Source organism: Columba livia, chromosome 7 (assembly GCF_036013475.1).
Source record: "Columba livia isolate bColLiv1 breed racing homer chromosome 7, bColLiv1.pat.W.v2, whole genome shotgun sequence".
Taxonomy (NCBI): Eukaryota; Metazoa; Chordata; class Aves; order Columbiformes; family Columbidae; genus Columba; species Columba livia.
In genome coordinates, this window is record NC_088608.1 from 11,294,294 (window position 1) to 11,313,190 (window position 18,897).

The following is an 18,897-nucleotide window of genomic DNA, read 5'->3' on the forward strand; positions in this document are numbered from 1 at the left end:
TCCACTCAGTTACTTTATGACATGTAGGCAAAGGATCAAGGAGTCAGAAGATGGAGAAGTAACACATCAGAGTGGGGAAATAGGGAAGAAGGGGGGAAATATTGTAATCATGAGTTGCTATGATGACTGGAGAAGTGTGCTAAAGTGACCTTCAAAGAGGATGACATCTCTCACAAAGCAGAGGAAGAACCTTTACCTGATGCGTTAATTCTTTCTTGGAAACTGGTGTATGTCTGCTTTTCCCTTTTTTTAATGAAAAAATATCCACAGATCCTCAGCAGGTTTCAACAGTTCTGCTGAAATCAATAACTCTATTCTCAGTTATGCCAACTGAGAGTCTGCCTGCAAATCTGAAGGTATCATTAATACCATAGCAGGTAAGGATACATTAGTACAGTTGCTGTTTAATGAGCACAGGACTGGCTCATTTTGTTGAAAACTCTTCACAGAATCACAGAATCACAGAATCGACTGGGTTGGAAAAGACCTCAGAGATCATCGAGTCCAACCCTTGGTCCAACTCTAGTCCGTTTACTAGATCATGGCACTAAGTGCCATGTCCAATCTCAGTTTAAAAACCTCTAGGGACGGTGAGTCCACTACCTCCCTGGGCAGGCCATTCCAATGCCTGATCACTCTCTCTGTAAAGAATTTCTTTCTAATATCCAGCCTAAATTTCCCCTGGTAGAGTTTAAGCCTATGCCCCCTTGTCCTATTGCTGACTGCCTGGGATAAGAGACCAGTCCCCACCTGGCTATAACTTCCCTTCAGGTAGTTTTGAGAGTGATGAGGTCACCTCTAAGCCTCCTCTTCTCTAGACTAAACAACCCCAGCTCCCTCAGCCTCTCCCCATAGGTCTTGTGTTCAAGTCCCTTCACCAGTCGTGTTGCTCTTCTCTTCTTTGGGCTACCAGTAGATCACAAAACTGTTTAAGTTGAACAGTGTCTCTGTGTGAATACCTCTAGGTCTTTATAGTCCTCCTACCACTGTAACGTGAGAATGACCCTTAATGGCACTTTCTCAGATGGCAACTCCTTATCTTCTGCTTTTAAAGATCAAGACAAATTTTGGTATGTGTCTGCATTTCTTGCCTGTATATTGTCAGCAGCTAATATATCTTAGCACATTTGAAAACTGCAGGGGTCCATACAGATTTACAATATAAGCCTGATCCTTGGCTAGAAACCATGCTGTAAATTTTTGGTCTTTGAATCTTGCATATTAGAGATATAGTAGCACTACAGCCCTTGAGGAGTGGGACCCATGTGTCAGAATTCTCCACTGGCACTGTCATTGTGCTTCTGCAGGTAAACCATTCTAGTGGGAAACTTTTCTGTGTTGGTATCTGTCTGCCTGACTAGTCTTATGGTTTTAACAGTTTGACTTATCCAAGAGTTTTTTCATTTTATTATGTTCTGCCATTTGGCTTGCAAAGAGTATGTGTTTAACAGCTCCCGTGTCAAGAATTTTCCACTGCATTGCTAAAAGTCCAACATTTCTTCCTAATGCCATCATCTGTTGTGTTTGCCTTCTTTCTCCGCTCTCACATCTTCCCAGGTCAGAGGCTACCCAGAGCCTCAGATCACATGGTACAGAAATGGGCACCCTGTCCCGGAGGGGGACCATTATGTCATGGACCGCAGCATTCGGGGGATATTCAGCTTGGTAATCAAAGATGTACAGGAAGGTGACAGTGGTAAATATACCTGTGAGGCTGCAAATGACGGTGGGATTCGTCAAGTGACTGTGGAGCTGACAGTGGAAGGTAAGAGGGTACTTATAATGTTGTGATTATTGTAGCATTTTATTAAATGAACAAGCCGTGTTAAACTGTCTCATTAAAATTGCAACTGTACACACATGCTTTCTCACTGGTGCAAGGGCTGCTTTTCACAGCTTCAGACATTTTGCAGGGAGCTACGATCTCCGGCTGGATAAAGTGTGTGTTCAGTTTCAGATATGTATGATGATGCTCAGGTAACAAAAGACCAAGCTTTAAAGACTTCACTATAAATGTAATTTCTATGGACACCACCACTCAGGACACAACAAAGGCCTGGAAAACTGGCATTTTCTCTCAGGCAGTAAAAACTGTGGCAATCTTGGTTGTTTCACAGCCTATCAGACAGGCATACTGAGGCAATGGGTTTCTGGAGTTCTCCATGCGTGCTTCCATTTGCTAAGCTGAACGGCTGGTTGTAATTGCATGCTTAATGTCACACAGGAAACAGCCAAGATCAAACCCAGGAATTTTTAAGAGAACATCTGCATATTAGATAGTTGCAAACTGCCAAATTTTAAATGTGAAGAGTGACACAAAGCCAGGGAAGGATGGAAATCAGTTGTACTGCTTCTCTCTTTGGTCATGTTAGAGATCTGTTGAATATCAAAGCTCCTCAGGTCAATACTTTGTGTTGAATTCTTGAAGCAAAGCAAAAATCCACAGCAATCCTGAAACAACAAGCATTTGGGTTTATTCAAAGTCAAAATCTCTAACAGATATCCTCAGAGTACATACTGAAATATGCATGGACCTGACATGACTGTTACTGCCTTCTGTTGTAAAAATTATGCTTCCCCCCGCCTAGTTTTAAGTTGTGATAACTTCTATGAATGACAGTTTCCATGGAGGTAGAAGATTTTTTTTAAAGCTGTTTTTATAACAACTTTTCTGACCTGGGCCTTTCTGCAGTTTAAAAGCAATTTCATGGCAGTACCCAATGACTGAATTTCTCAGAGTTTAAGAATTACATGGTCTTTGTACTAAAAATCCCTCTATAGAGCAAGATAGCAAAGAACAGGCTTTTTTCTGTTCTCAGCAAAGATATCACGATGTGTTGTTGACTGCTACTTGAAAAAACAAATGACTGAAACACAATCTACTTTTTCCATCCTGCATGGCTGTCCTATCTGACAGCAACATAGATTCTTGTAAGGCTCCAGAACACTTATTTCACAAGAAATCCTGTGTGCAGTAGATGGCGCTGAGCTTACACGACTTCTTACACCTCTCCCTGTTGCTCACTCCAGCAAGCATTATAAGCTACTGTGCTTTAAAAAGAATAACTTTACAGAAATGGTAGCCTGGGCTAGTACAGGGCTAAAAAAAAACAAGTGAAGTAAGACCTCTTTCAGAGTCCAAAAGCTTTTTTTTTTGCTGTCTTAATTTGAATTAGTGCTGTAGGATTCAGACACAATGTTTCATTCACTTGTTTAAAAATATTTTTGCATGAATACTTTGCAGTGTTGTTACTAACTGAGGCCAGAGGTTAGACGGTAACTATGGTAAAACTTGTTTTTGAAATTGGAGAGCCTAATTTTGGACTACAGATGACATAACTTTATACTGCAGGTGTTGCATTCCTCCTTTATGTGTGAAACCTGGAGAAACGCATATTTTACATAGTCTTTAGTATCTGTAATTCCCAATGGTCTTGATAGGCTCCTCATCTCCTGTCTTTCTGGTCTGTGCTTACAGGAAACTCCTTGAAGAAATATAGCCTGCCATCCAGTGCCAAAACCCCTGGGTAAGAAGTCCACTGGCTTTGATGTTGTTTAACAAACACCTGAGTATGTTTTAGTAGGAAAACAAGTAAAATTACTCTCTCTAAAGGATAACCACTTCTTCCCATTTTAAGTGCCTCTTGCACTTCTTTAATACACATTTATGCTCCTATTTAGTGGTAACATGAGGAAGATGATATTAAAAGCTATCAGATATTTATATTATATGATGAATATACATTTTACAGTCACTTTTCTCTCCCAAGAATTTTTACTGGTCCTCTTGTCCATGTAAATCCTTTCATTATGGTATTGTCTCTTACTTAGAAACCTCAAGCTGCCTATATGGCAACCATCATGTCTTGACAGCACCATGGACTAAGGCAATGCAGTCTCTGTTAATATCTGACACCTGGTAGAAATGGTGAGGTATTGTCACATCTTACTTGCATGTGGTAAAAGACCATCTGGAAAAGCAGGTCTTGAAAATGGTTCCATTTGCTTGAAATTAATGCTTATAAAAAAAAAAAAAAAAAAAGAGAAATCACCATCTGCCATCTGCTAATATGTGTCTGTGCTACCAGGGCTTCAGAGCAAAGAGTGTGAGTGTTCCCTTTGAAATTAACAGACTTAAAGTTGCACCTTTATTTTTTGTCTTGCCATAATACTGCCTCATGTTTGATGTTTTATGGCTGTGTCACGGAGGTTTTTGGACTGCAGTCACTGATGTCAGTGTAGTTTCATTCCACATGTCGTTTCCCAGCTGTGCCATCCAAGTAAGTAGAGCTCGGCATTTACACTTAACAGACACTTACCCTGGATGTGCGTGTATTATGCTTTGGTTTTTTGCCCTTTACATGTTTGCTTTGCAAACGTTGTAGTGAATGAGATTCCAAACAGAAGCCTTCCCCAAACCAAAAATCTTTACCAGGACATGTCAGAAATGTCACAAAAACAAATCGCTGATTCATAAATCAGAAATTACTGTGTCATTACACTCAATGTCAAAACAAATTACATGATAGAGAACTGTGAACAGTTATGCACAAATAGCCTTTTAGGAGGCAATTAAGAAACTGAAAAGGGGGAAAACTAAACGTATGCAGTGTTTTCTTTCATTTGGTTTGCCCGGCTCTGCTTATAAACAACCAAAATTGTCCCCGGGATGTGTTATGTGAGTTATGCCTATGCTGGATGAGGGTGTGTAACACCACATTATTCAGTTGCATGAGGAATCAAGAGCAGTCATCACCAGCATTTCCATTTCTTCCATTGGCCAAAACATTGTGTAACTGTAATTTGCTTACCACCAATTATATACACTCATTGGTCTGAAATGCTTCCAGAAGTGTGCTCTAACCACAACAGCTTCCAGTTGTTCTGTAGAACCAGGATGTCAATTGTCTTTCCAGGGGAAGACTCACTGTTCCATCTGTGGAGCACAGGCCAAGCATCTGGGGAGAGAGTCCACCCAAGTTTGCTACAAAACCCAATAGAGTTGTTGTGCGTGAAGGCCAAACAGGCAAATTCTCATGTAAAATAACAGGACGACCTCAGCCTCAAGTAACTTGGTTTAAGGTATGATTTTTAAAACAAATAAATAATGTTTTCTTTCTCTTTTGAAATTTGCTTGCTTGAAAGGATGAAATGCACTCGTCACTGCAAAATATCATGGTGGGAATTTACATACGAGGAGAGAAATATTCTTCCTCATTTTTATGCTGAACGAGCACACAAAAGATAATTGTGTTCCTTCTCAGTATAAACTTCTCCTTTATCTGTCTCATTGTTGAAAATATCTGCTCAAAAAAAATCTGAAAGTACCAAAGAAGATCCAGGTTCCATTATAAAATAGCAAGCATGGGACATACCTATCCAAAGATCTTACTAAATAGATAGGAAAAACAGACAAAAGATGGCAGATGTGAATATTGTCATAATCTCTGTTTTACAGAGAAGGTCTGCAGGGATTTAATGCTTTGACTGTGGTTACAGAGGAGTCTCTGACAGCTGTGAAAATTACAGCTGTATTTTCGAAGTCCCATGTCAGTTTCTCAGCCATAAACTGCCTTTTTTGTATCGCTCACATTGGGTTTTACCTGTACATTAGAATGAAGATGATGTTTGTAAAGAAATAAAATTGGATTGTAAAGAAAATTTACCGTTAAGGAATTAACAGATACAATTGGATTTCAGCATGTATGATTATTTTGGAAAAAAAAAATCCAAGGCAGATGAGCAACAGTTCAACTGCTTCAGTCTGACCTCTGCTGAAATAGTGATGGCAGAAAAGTGTCTGACATAAAATAAAGGAGATCTGAGCTATAAATTTCAGATCTGCATTAAAATTGGTAATTGTGAGCATTTGTCATTTAAAATATATATATATATTAAATAAGCAATATTTACAGTTCACTAGGCGTTTAAAGCAGCATTGCACACTGAAGCCCTAGTGCCCCCTTTGGGCATACACAAGATTTCCAACCACTTTTTTTTTGTTAATAAGGAGAGAGCTTTCAGGTGATAATTAAATACTATGCTGATGAGGCCATTGTTACTGAAACTATTAGTATTTTAGAGAACTGTAATTAATTTGGAGGAGCACATATATGACTTCTCTGCTGTCATCCTGCTCCCCTTCAGCCTTCATCACGCAGTTGCCGTATGTATAGTAAAAAAAAGCCAACAACACCACCTGCTTCCAAGTCATTGCTTTATTCCACACTTAGCCATGTTGTCGGTAAGACAAGAATGACAGGACACATCTCGGAAAACCAGCAGCCTCTTGCTGTGAAGCGCTAACTAAGACAATAAGACATCTCCTTCAGCTGGGGGCTCCATCTGGAGTCTGCTTCTCCCCCCAGTTGCCAGCAGTTCTTTTGGGGCTGCTGGCTCCCTGGGCAGTCTGCGCCACAGCTGTGCCACAACAAACCGCTTCCAGTCCCACTGGACTTGCTCACGTTTTCCAGCCATGCAACTCAGCACAAAACAGGATTTGTCAGTCAGTTCTCTTTGTTCAGGGCTGCGTAGTAAACAGCAAGTAGGGACCAGCAATCCAACAGTTGGGATCTACACCTGGTATTTCTCCATACATGTTTTTGCAGTTTGTTAGAGGTTATATTATATATTTTGCAATTGTTTGTCAGCTTCCCTAAGGTGTTATTCTACAATCTGGCATTTATTGCCTGATCAAATGAATGAAGTATGCAGAGTTCTTGCTATTAGCAGCTCCGTGAGTTCTGTTCATGTTTATGTCCTTAAAAATCATATTTCAAGACTTCCAGGTCTGCATGTACTATTCTGTAAAATACCACAGGTGTGTTGTTCAGGAGTTGAGTAGTCATGCCATTGCTGGCCTGCAGACACCTAGTCCACTCTCTTGAAGTTATCCTCAACCCATTGCTTTTGTTTAAATTTATTTTATTTAGGCTTTCATAGCATTATTTTAGCACCTGTTTTGGGCACCAAGAAGCTGTCTTTCAACAATTCATATACTCTGTAAAGTGCAAATATGCTGTTGCTTTTTAACAGAGTTTTATTTGTAGGCTGTTGTTGTGAAGCGTGTTTTTGCATCCCTGTTCATAAGGCATGGGTTAACAGGTAACCATGCATGTGCTTTGGCTGGCTGCAAACAAGCTCAGGCAGACAGTGTTTCTGCTCCTGTCAGGATGGTGCTGCAGGGTCCTGCGGAGTGGTAGGAATTTCAGCTCTGCCTCAACATCATGGGAAAGAACTTACATGACTGCTAGACTACATCTGGTTAGTGCGCAGCCAACACAATCACCTCCCATCCAGCACGGAAGCTTTATAAACAACTAAAATTTCACTGTTTAGAAGTAATGAGTAAGCTTTTGTGTACGTCTTACTCTGCTTATTGTTTTCTTTCCCCTTCTCTCATTGTTACATTGCAAAGAACAGAAGCTTCTACTGTATTGCCACCAAACCCCTGATGTGAACTAGCTTTTTTTTTTTGTTCAAATAGGACTTATAGTACCCAGGTAGAAGTACATTGATAGAGACTTCAGCAATGACAGTTTCTGAAAACATTGTGGTATTTCCCAAACGTTTACTGACCAAAGCCCTACAAATTGTAGATTTGTACACTTTCCCTTCCTAAACTTTGGATAGGAAGATCTGTGGTGCCTGGTAGCAAGGGACTCCTTTAACGGATGGTGCTGAAGCAGAAGCACTGATTTACTCACAAATGAGGTGCTGGTCAATTATTTCATAGAATTTAAAGGCAAAAATTGTCATTCTGACCATCTAATCTGTATAACAGAGAGCATAGAACTACATGCCTTTCTTCCTGCCTCAAAGCTGTAGCCTTTGTTTTAATTCCTGTGTGGCACCACAAAGGAGCTGTGTTGTAGCAATGCCTCCTAATGTATGCCTACTGCCTTCTGCCAGCCTCACCTGGCCATGGATGAGGTCATCTTGGGAAGAATTTTTTCCTCTTTCTGAAGTGATACAGCATAAAAGAGTTATTGATGGATAGAGGACTACTCTCCAAGTTGGAAGTTTTTGCTTAAAAGTGTAATGTTCGACTTCCTGGAACAAACATGAACAGAAAACTGTTTTGAGTTTCACATACAGTGAAAAGAAATTTTTCTAGGTATATGGATATAGTAAATAATGAAAAGCCAAAACCAAACTGAGATGCGTGGGTGGCAAAATGCAGGTAAAAGCAACCTCCTGCAGACATGAGTTATAGAACTTTTGGACACAGTGTTTTGTTTATACCATCTGAGTATTATTGATTGAAGGAATTTGGCTAAAAGATAGGAGAAAGGCATTTTGACCTCATATTTTACCAAAAAAGTTCTTTCTCCCCTTTTCTTACCAATAGCTAGCTGTCTTATGGTGTCTTGTGATATTTGCAGGGTGATATTCCGTTGCAGCAAAATGAGCGTTTCAACATGTTTGAGAAAACAGGCATCCAGTTCCTGGAAATCCAAAATGCTCAGCTCGCTGACTCAGGAGTTTACACGTGCACAGTGGTAAATAGAGCTGGGAAGGCATCTGTGTCTGCAGAGCTCACCGTTCAAGGTACAGCACAGAGTTTACAGGACAGAGCACAAGTGAACCAGATATCGCTTTAAAATATCTTTGGTTGTGTTCTCAGTATAAGCATTTGCTTTTCCACACTATTTTCCTCTCTCTTCATTAAATGATACTGTGATAGCTTGCAGTGCCATCGTGCTAGTTCAATGGGAAAAAGGCTATCCAAATGCTTGGTAACAACCTTCTTTAAAACCAACTTTTTACTTCTACTGTGATTTTTGACCTCCATGTGTGTTGAACATATATTTTAATTTCAGAGGATGAAAGCCTTGTGCTTGTCATTATAATCAGTAATTAATTTTGTATTTGTTGAGTACCAACACCAGATGCATGTTTATACCAGCCCCACTTTGGGAAACAAAATTGTATCTGTATTTGTAGAACCAGGAAAGAAAATTAAAGGAGCATAAGTCTAAACTGTAAGACAGAAAAAGCAGCTTAATTAAGTTAAAATCCAGGCTTTCTAACTCCCAATCCTGCTTAATTTCACTGCTGTTAAAGGAAATCAATGTCTTTGTATAAATAATTTAGGAGACATATATATATATACACAATCCATTTTGCAGTTTGGTGCTGCTTAGTATGTCCTTTGCATCAGCCTCGAAATCATACAGCCTTCAGCAACCACACTAAAGAGGAATTTCATCAGTCAGTGGGTAAACAGTCACTGGACCCAACTAAATAATTAAGTCAACAGCTGCTGGCTTCAGCTGTAGTCATAAGATCAATGGGTTACAGACACACCCAGCAAGGATTTTTTTGATGCAATATTTTTAGGTTCACATCAATCCTGTCACTCTGTAAGACATCAAAAATAAAAATAATAAGAGGATTTACACTTGAGATCCTCAAAACCACAACTAGCCTTTACAAGTTAAAGCTGTACTTTTTATCTGTAAGTTCCAGTCTGATGAAGCCATTGTGGAAGGAGCTTCTACAGGTTGCCTATTCAACTAATGTTTTATAGAATGGGCCATTTTGTTCAATAAGCCTTTTTTTCTAAACATGAAACTCAATCCTTACTTGCTCTCCCTGAAGTGGTGAGCTGTCTGTTGTGCAATGGCTATGTCTGCCTTGAGAGCTGATGCGGAACTGGGGTCACAAAGTCAGTTGTGGTATATGTTTGCTTCAGATGCTGACCGCATCTCTGAATAATGCAGGCATTCTTTCTTGGATTAGTACAGGTCACTAAAAAGGGCACTCTCTTGCAATGTACTTGACTAATCGGATGATTCCACTTACCTAACCACGATATATAATACCTAATTCTTTCATCATCAATTAAATCAGGTCATAGGAGGTGGTTCAAGGTGCTAGCAGACAATCAAGTGGCTCAGAATTACTACATTTTATTTTAAATCCATGCAATCTTGTATATAGATAATCTTCTTCTAAGAGTTAAATTTTTTCCCCTAAGTTCCAATAGTGAAAAGTGGAGAGGAAGAGGAAAAATGTTCTTTTAATTGACAGGGTTGCATGGTATTGTTTGCAACAAGAAATAATTCAACTTCCTCTTCTGTATTTATCCAGTGTCTTTTCAGCTTTAATTTTTATATGAAGAATTTAGTTTACTGTTTATTTAAGTGAAGCCAATGAATTATTTCCCTCTCTCACTGCAACTTTTGTGTGTGTGTAAATAGATTCTTTTAGTCACTCTGAATAGTGTGTCAAGTTCAAGCATTTAGATGTGGATTTTTGCTTGCAAAACACAGTGGAAATCAGGGTATTATTCATCATAAGTTTTTTTACTTTTTCCTGAGGAAAAGACTCTGAAAGCATTTTTGTGGAGTATTTGTTGATGACTTGCAAAATTTATTATCTTGTAAATTCATTATCACATGTCTCTCTGCTGTAGTTTCTAGTCTAATAGCTGATAACTGCGTAGATGCAACCTTGATCTGATCAGAAGAAAGCAAGCTGTACCCTGTAGATTTAACTAGGGAAAAATCAAGAGACTTGGTTAGTATTTGACCTGGGGTGGTATTTCTCCCCTCCCAACTATTTATTATCTCATGCTGCCCCCCAGACAAACAAGTACTGTCAAGGTTTGAGAGAATGCATGGAGGATTACATACATATGAACTGAGAACATGCCCCATTACAGTGAGGAACCTGATGAAGTACCTTGGCAAATCCATATAGCTCAGGCATTTTCCCAGATTTTCTGGAGGTGTCACAAAGTGAAGAAATGTGATATAAGAGATTTTGTGTTATTCATGTTAAACATGATAATACTTGCTACACACCCAATGAGTTGGTAAAAGTTTATAGGTGGGCACAGGTTTTGGGAGTTTTTACTACCGTTAATTTGGGTTTGTGTTTTAGCAGAGGACAGCTGCAGTTTCACTGCGGGCATGCCCAGGTGTAGTACTTTTGGTTTGTCTTTCTCCAATTCTACAAGCTCTGTGGAGTTCCCATACGATTTGATGAGCTGCCTCCAAGCTGGAATCTCTTGCTTACCTCTCACCCCCAACAGGGACCCTTTGAGGTTCACAGAAACTTTAGTTCTCAAGGGACTTGGGAACTTACCTGACCCAACAATGTCTCAAAATGGATCAAGCCCTCTTTGTGTTTCAGCCGAGCAGCTTGCTCTTGTCCATATAAAATTTCAGGTGTGGGGATAGTCAATCTTTACTTCAATGGATTGAAAATATGAAGAATGAAGGTTCTTAAGTATATTATTTGCTTAAAATCTTTCAAATTTATGGAATTGTGTACAGTACTGTATGTTTAACTTACCTGTTTTTTCCTTTTTTTTTCTTCAGGTCCAGATAAGACTGACACGTATGCTCAGCCACCATGGTACGTTTTTACTAGAGTACTTTCTCAGAATATTTAATTGCAGTGCACTGATTTTGACATTTACGGCATGAGTCTTCCTCACAAAATGATAAATATTTTAAATCAGTCTGTATTTAGAAGTTAATGTTTACTTGGGATTAGATTCTTTCTTACTGCCAAATTCAGTTGTCCTGGTAGACTCCTATGAAATAGTTGGTGGAACTGGTGGCAACACTATGAAGCACAGAGTTGTGGTCTGTTTGGGAAAGCAAAATTTAGATGGCTTTATACTCACTGTCCCCATGTAGCCAAATACTTACATATAAGCTGAGCAGAAACTATGTGAGGAGAAATGGTCTGTACCAGTTGAACAAACTTCCTGTTTGGAGTCAAAAACCTGCATGCAACTTGTCAGTACTGAAGCTGGTTGTTCTTTGCTGCCATCAGTAAAACGTGGTGTGTCCATGATATTTGCTGATGTCTGAAAATATATACAAAAGTATGGGTAAAATAACAAGAAACAAAATATTCCATATTTTAGGGGTTTATCAAGATTTTTAAAGTTAAATTACCATAATTTAAAAAAAAAAAAAGTAAAATGCTCTGTCTTCATGAATAGAAAATGAAGGGATTAAATGCTCTAAGCTGACTATGTAAGATGCTTTCAGGAAGGCCAGTTGCTTTACAGTCTTCAGGGTGTTTAATCTGTCCTCATATGGCTTGGATGGGATTTCAAAATGGCATGTTTACATTGTCCTAACTCCATGTCCACTGCAAAGTGGATATGAAAATGCCGTGATACCCTGTTTTTCAGATCTGTGTGAGTTTTAGGAACATACCTTAAAATATGTTTAGTGTATATGAAACTGTCCAGCCCTACAGCCAGAGCTCCCTGTGTTCTGGGTTGTCCATTGGAGTTTTGCCTCCTCTATCACTTAAAAAAAAAAAAAATAAATAAAAATTAAAAAGTATATATATATACGCATCTTACAGTTGTAACTGCAAATCTCGTAGGCATTATTTCTCTAGTACATTTAACTCTGACTGAATAAAGTACCACAACAAATATCCTGAATATCCCTGAGAGAATAAGTCATTGGCACTAAGCATACCAAAACAGAGCAGGGCTAGAAATTACTCCTCTAATTTCAAATATGTCCCAATTCTGCCATGGAGTAATACTTTGGAAGTGTGAGACAGACACAACACTCGACAGGTGAGAGCTTAGTGGTCAGGGCAGTCAACTTCAATGAAGGAAACTTAGATTCAAGTCCCAGTTAGTCAGCTGTTCTTGTGCTCCCAAAATACTGAGCAGAAGATCCATAATAATTCTGAGAAACTCTTCCTAATAAAACTGTAGCTGATATTGTTACATCCAGTCAATTGATTTCTTTTTTTTTTGACAGAGCCCCTCTCCCTCCCTTAGACTTTAGTCAACTTTTCTGATCAGTTCTCTTTTGAAATCACCTAAATTACAGGATACCATAATTGGAAACAGTAAATTCAATGCAGAATTTACATTTTAATTTCCCTTTAGGGAACAATGCTATGTGGCATTTTGAGCTATAATTATATTTGACCACAATTTATTAAAGCATGAGGCAGTGTTACATCATGGTCACTCCAGGGCCTTCTGTAATTGTTCTCTATCTAGAGCAGTGGATGCAAGGTCAGTGTCTGAATAACAGAAAATGTCAGAACCTGAGCAGTGGATTTGTATCCAGAAACTCCTCAGTTATGACAGTGTCTGAGCATGGATCATGTACTATGAAGCTTTGTCATTCACCTCTTTCATCCATGTTCTTAAACCGTATGAAGGAAACTAAAGGCTAATTAGTTCATCTTCTTTGCTAATGGCTTGTATGTTTATATCATTGCTGAGAGTAGTTAGTCTTTATTCACTGTCATATATCTTTAAACGTATCCTTTTCCTCCAGCATGCCACCAAAACCAACAACACTTGCTGTTAAAGCTATTGAAAGTTCAGAATTCAAACAAGCAACTAGCAATGGGATTGCTAAAGAGCTGAAATCCAGCAGCACGGAACTCATGGTTGAAACCAAAGACAGGGCATCAGTAAGGAAAGAGACCTTGTACATCACCAGAGAAGCCAAAGACAGTAAGCAGGGACAGCACCAAGAAGCCATTGCAGTGTCTCCTCCAGAACCTAAAGAAGGAAAAAAGGGATCTCAGGTCTTGCAGAAAACTTCAAGCACCATCACACTACAAGCTGTGAAACTGCAGCCAGAACCAAAGGCAGAACCCCAGGCCACTTTCATCAGACAGAGTGAAGACAGGAGAAGGGCTGTGCAGCCCCTGGTGTCAGCTCAACAAACCTTGTCTCTGACAGGGCAACTCAGTCAAAGGAGTAGAGAAGGAGAAAACAGATCTGGAGCCCGGAAAACTGTAATGGAGGAGAAGAGGGAGCCTCTGGGAATTCCACCTCAGTTTGAGAGCTGTCCACAGAGCCTGGAAGCATCAGAAGGCCAGGAGATTAAATTCAAGAGCAAAGGTAAAGAGGTGAAAGTTATCAGAGCCCTGGGGTTAATTAGGTTCCCCTTCTATGTGTGGAAGTGGGGAAGCAATTCCTTCTTCATTGCAAGTTGTCCTCCTCCTGAAGGATTTTGGAAATAGGTGCAGAATCTCATGCTGTTTCCACAATACTCTTCTCAATGCAATGTTCAAAATATTCTGTACCCTAATGTCTATCCCTTCTCTTATCTGGGTTTTCCACAGGTGTAATCAATGCCACTCTTTCTAGGAGGTAGTTTTAGGGTGTCTTATATGAGGGTGCAAGAGAGAAAATGGACAGTACCCTTTCCGTAAGTGTAATCAGTTACATGGCCCTTGAGCCGAAAAAAATGATCCTGTAAGAATCTACAATCTGTCACTGCATTTTCCTTGTGGCATCTACATATTGGGTCAACTCAAGGCTGGTCTGCGTGCTTCCTAGCAGCTGAAATGATAAAGTTAGAATTAAAAGGGAGGTTTAGAGCTTACTCTGCAGAATTCGTCTGGGTTTTAACCTCTCAGAAGAGTAATGAGAGCTGCATTTTGCTCAATCCAGATAGTAGACTTGGAACACTTTTTTTAATTACATTTTAAAAGAAAGCTATTTTGGAACACTTCTCTACTATTTTTTAAAGTAATATTTGCACTTTAAAGTGCAAGTGAGAGAGGAATTGTTTTTTATGTCTCTGGAGGAAAAAAAAAAATATCACTACAAAATCACATTAAATTATTTCATTTCTTGAATGTTCTTGTCCCATGAGTAAAGAATACGATTTATGTGACAAGCCCAGAGGATAAGGAGAGGATAAAATATTCCAAAGATCCTGGCACCTTTTGAATAGTTTGTTTTTTCAGGTATGTTAGTACTGGGAACGTGTATTGACTTCCATCAGAGCATCTCAAAATCTTTGCAAGCTTTAACTACTTCATGGTTCTGTTTGGTGGGGAAATGTAGTCCCTGTTGCACAGAAACCAAGGACATCATTCAGTTGTTATTGAAGTCAGTGAATGCCTTTGCATTTGGCTTTGGACTCAAAGCACAAGCTCCTATGTCCAAAGGCAAGGGAAGTTACAGGGGAATGTCCCTAGTGTGCTTTAATAAGTAATCTGAGAAACCCTCTTTCCTGAGAATCCTCTCCGCAAGGGGTGACCAGGATTGGTTTCAAAGCCACCTCTGATGCCTGGTTGCAGTGGACAAATGGACAATGGAAATGCTGTTACACCCTTAAGGAGGCTTCTACCTGCCAGGCTGGATTATTTTTTTCTTCTCTCCCCAGCTTTTGGAGGTTCTCTCATCTCAACTGTTCTTACTAATTCTCTGTGGATTCCAATGTAGTTTTTCTCTACTGAGCAGAAAAGAGAATATTTTCTGAATAGTAATTTCTAGTGGAGAAAATGCACAGAAAAAAAAGGACATTTCCTGCTTTCTAATGTACGCAACGGACATTCCAATTTTTGCTGCATTTGTGGGTGTAATGGTAATCTGCCCCCTTCCTCAGACAGAATCTCCTGTGCTTCAGTTGGTGCTCATCGCCTCTAGTCCTATCACTGAAAAGAACCTGGCTCCGACTACTTTACGCCTTCCCTTCAGATACTCATATATATTGATGAGAGCCCCCTCAAGCCTTCTCTTCTCCAGGCTGAACAGTATTAGTATAGACAACCTCAGTCGTAGGTTCCTTGGATTGCAAAGTACTGCTAGGTGCTTAAAGAAAACAATTTAGCAGGGTAGGAAGGAATGGGGAGAAATTTCTTTCTTTCTTTCTCCTCTATAATATCTCATCACATCCATTTTCTCTCTGACTTCTAGAGGAACATTTTTCAGATAGAGGTGCTTGGAGTTTTTCAAGTTGCCAGATACTTGCTGTGTTAAAAGATGGACTGGCCAAGAGGTTTTGGAAGATCAGAAATATCAATCAATCTTTTTGAAGATAGTTTTGTGTATTACTTGCTCATTAAGGTTTGTGTAGTTATATAAATGTTAATTATACCTAATTTACACTTAAGCAAATAACAGAATTACACTAAGGGGAACACATGTTCATAAGAATTCAAATAGCTGATTGTCTAGTTTCAGGGAAACCAAAACCAGATGTGGAGTGGTTCAAAGAGGGTGAGCCTATTAAAGCTGGAGAAGATGTCCAGATATATGAAGAAGATGGAATTCATTGCCTATGGTTAAAGAAAGCCTGCTTGGGGGACAGTGGATCTTACAGCTGTGCAGCTTTCAATCCCAAAGGCCAGACTTCCACCAGCTGGTTGTTAACTGTCAGAAGTAAGTTCTCATGAGCCCATCTGCACTTTGAAACCTGTGGTTGGGCTTTTCTAAACTGTCAGAGGATGGTGACGGCAAAATGTCTATTACGACTTCTCGATGCAGGTTAATTCTGATTCCTAGCTCTGTGAATGATGTGATGTAGGACAGCCGACAATCCACTTTCTGGATCAGTTTCTCTTCTGACTTGTTGTTGTTTGTATAGATAAAACCGTCTCCTTTAATGTTTGTACATAGGGAGGCCTTTTCTCCACTGAGGTTTTTTATTAATGCTTGTATTCAATACAGGTTGCAAAAGATTTTATTTTGTTGTTCAGTATTCAGTTCTTTTTGAGGTGCTTAGGATTTCTATAGCATATCTGAAATGCTTTGCAAGCACAAACCAATCCTGTTCAGTACAGTAAACATGAAGAAAAGTGGAGGAATGAGAATTGTGTTCTGCTAAATTCAAGTTAGTTTCCCAGTGACAAATTATTTTGAGCTTGAAGGCACTGTCTTACTGGTGTGGTTGAAAGATTTGTTGGCCTCTTAGCAAATCCTGTCCTCAATTCTCATCTTTTCACGTGGTTTTAGGTTTTGACCTTGAGCTATGATAATGTATGCAACATTTCTCTATTTGCTGTGCCTGAGGTTAAACCAGGATACCCAAGATGCTTTCTTTCTGTCTCATGAGAGACCAGTAAACTGCATCCTTAAGCCACCCTGTTTCACTGCCAGCCAGGGGAAATTTGAGAGAGGGACTGGGAGAACACAAACAAGAGGAGAGAAGAATTGTCCTTCCTGTTCTTTGCGCTGAGTTCTCTGGTAATATGTCGCATACACTGATTGGCTGCAGATGGTGGATTATGACATAGAAAACCACCACGTAAATATAGTTTGAGAGCTCGCAATGCCTGCCTTGTAGATTATAAAAGAACCCATTCTTTATACCAGTCCATTGCTCAAAATTATTTCTGTTTCCCAAAAAAACATTTCACCGTGGTTTTGATTTCTTTTTTCTTGCTTGTTTGCATGGGATGAATCTGTTAGTCACCTAAGCATACCCAGACAAAGTCACTAAGCGGTAAACATAATTTTTTTTCAATTTGGGTTAAAGGTACTCTTTTCATTTTGGTTTTAAAGGGCCTAAAGTTCAAGAGGTTGCTCCATGCTTTTCCAGTGTCTTGAAAGGATGCACTGTGAGTGAAGGGGAAGACTTCGTGCTGCAGTGCTGTGTCAGAGGGGTACCTGTACCTCAGATCACTTGGCTTCTCAATGGTAAGGAATCCCCTGCACACCTGTACACACTTCCATCTACAGTCCCAAATGCCACTCTGACCACTACATAGCAGGGCTGCAAATACTCTGCAAAGCACTTTAAATCACTGTAATATAATCTATTAGAATATCGAAGAAGGGTAGTTTTCTTGAGCAGTTTTCTGTCTTACTGCAGTTCTTCGGACCGCCCAGCAGGGGACTCTGGTGACAAGATTGTTCGCAGATGGGTTTCCTGGGTTTTGTTAAACACAGCTTTAGACCAAGCTGAAGCAAAGCTTGTGTTGCTGCTGTATCCTGCACTGCCCCCACTCCTTCTGCATGGCCTCTGCTCTGAGAGTAACGGGTTGGCATCATCATCCTGCAGGGATAAGTAGTTCTAAGCAAAATAAGTGCAATATATCACTCTTTATGGTATGAAGGAAACCCATGTCTCTTAAGATCAGAGTTGGGCCCAAACATCAGTGTTTTGCTTAGATTCCAAGTTATTTCAGAGATTCAGGGAATACACACTCTGTTTCAGGGCTCTTTCTATTCAGAACCATACCAATTCAACACTAGACAGATTTATTCAGTTTAACCCTTGATCAGCTCTGTTACTCCTGAAGCGCAATTGATTTTTTTGCAGACTCTCACCTACCTATCTTTGTGTGTGTGTGTGTAATTTAAAGACAAAGAATAACATACTTTGCCATAAAGCTGTTTTCTCTAGGATTGTTTTAAAATCAATTATTTGCACATCACCTCTGTTTTTCTTTGGCTATTTGGAGTAAATGGGATAACTGAAAAAAGAGGCAGGGCAAATGAACCATGACCTTGAGATTGGTATGTTCCCACAGCCTGGTCTGTTCCCCTTCCCAATAGCTCCATGTCTGGAATAGAAAGGCCACTGTTTTATTTACAACATGAAACATGTGACTAAAGGCTTTGACACTCTCCCATTGGAAATAATTTGTTTCTCTGTTGAAAGGCTACTCTGCAGTTCCTCCTTTGCAGACGTGAGTAGAATCACTGCTTTGCTATACAAGAATTACATCTTGCAGCACAGAAGAAGCAACTCTGACTCACAGGGTCAGTCATTTCCCCTTCATATTCCAAGGGTACTCCCTGCTTGTAAACAGTTCCCTTAGTCAGTGAGTGGTGTAGTTATACCCAGTTGTCTTCCACACACAGAGCATCTCCCTGTCTCAAATGACTTTCTGTGTTACAGTTCATCAGGCACAGATACAGCATCTTCATTCATGCAACGGTGTTCTGCTTTGCTAACCAGAAATCCATTGACTCCTGAAAAATACAGCCTGGAGATCAATAAACAACCTGTTTCTGTAGACCTCTGGCATACACTGTGCCCCCTGTCTTTTTTCAGGATTCTGTTCTGCATTGATCTTTCTTCTTACTGATCTCAGATGAGTCTGCCCCTGTTCAGGTATAACCAGGTTTATATTGCATCCAACCTACTAACTGCAATTGGATCAATATCACAAGGAGGCAAAAGCAAACTTTTTTTCACA

General features: G+C 39.7%; 1 protein-coding gene across 10 annotated transcripts in view; it reads left to right on the top strand.

The window, feature by feature from the left end:
• Positions 1 to 18,897, top strand: part of MYLK (myosin light chain kinase) — a 208,891-nt gene that overhangs the window by 86,792 nt on the left and 103,202 nt on the right. For 7 of the 10 annotated variants that reach the window (XM_065070506.1, XM_065070505.1, XM_065070502.1 and 4 more), the window contains 8 exons: positions 1,558 to 1,765; positions 3,479 to 3,527; positions 4,917 to 5,082; positions 8,385 to 8,550; positions 11,331 to 11,367; positions 13,284 to 13,858; positions 15,929 to 16,132; positions 17,255 to 17,389. In XM_065070506.1, coding sequence (XP_064926578.1) covers positions 1,558 to 1,765; positions 3,479 to 3,527; positions 4,917 to 5,082; positions 8,385 to 8,550; positions 11,331 to 11,367; positions 13,284 to 13,858; positions 15,929 to 16,132; positions 17,255 to 17,389 — 1,540 coding nt within the window. The remainder of the gene's footprint in view (positions 1 to 1,557; positions 1,766 to 3,478; positions 3,528 to 4,916; positions 5,083 to 8,384; positions 8,551 to 11,330; positions 11,368 to 13,283; positions 13,859 to 15,928; positions 16,133 to 17,254; positions 17,390 to 18,897) is intronic. The other 3 variants (XM_065070511.1, XM_065070509.1, XM_065070510.1) reach the window with 1 other exon arrangement.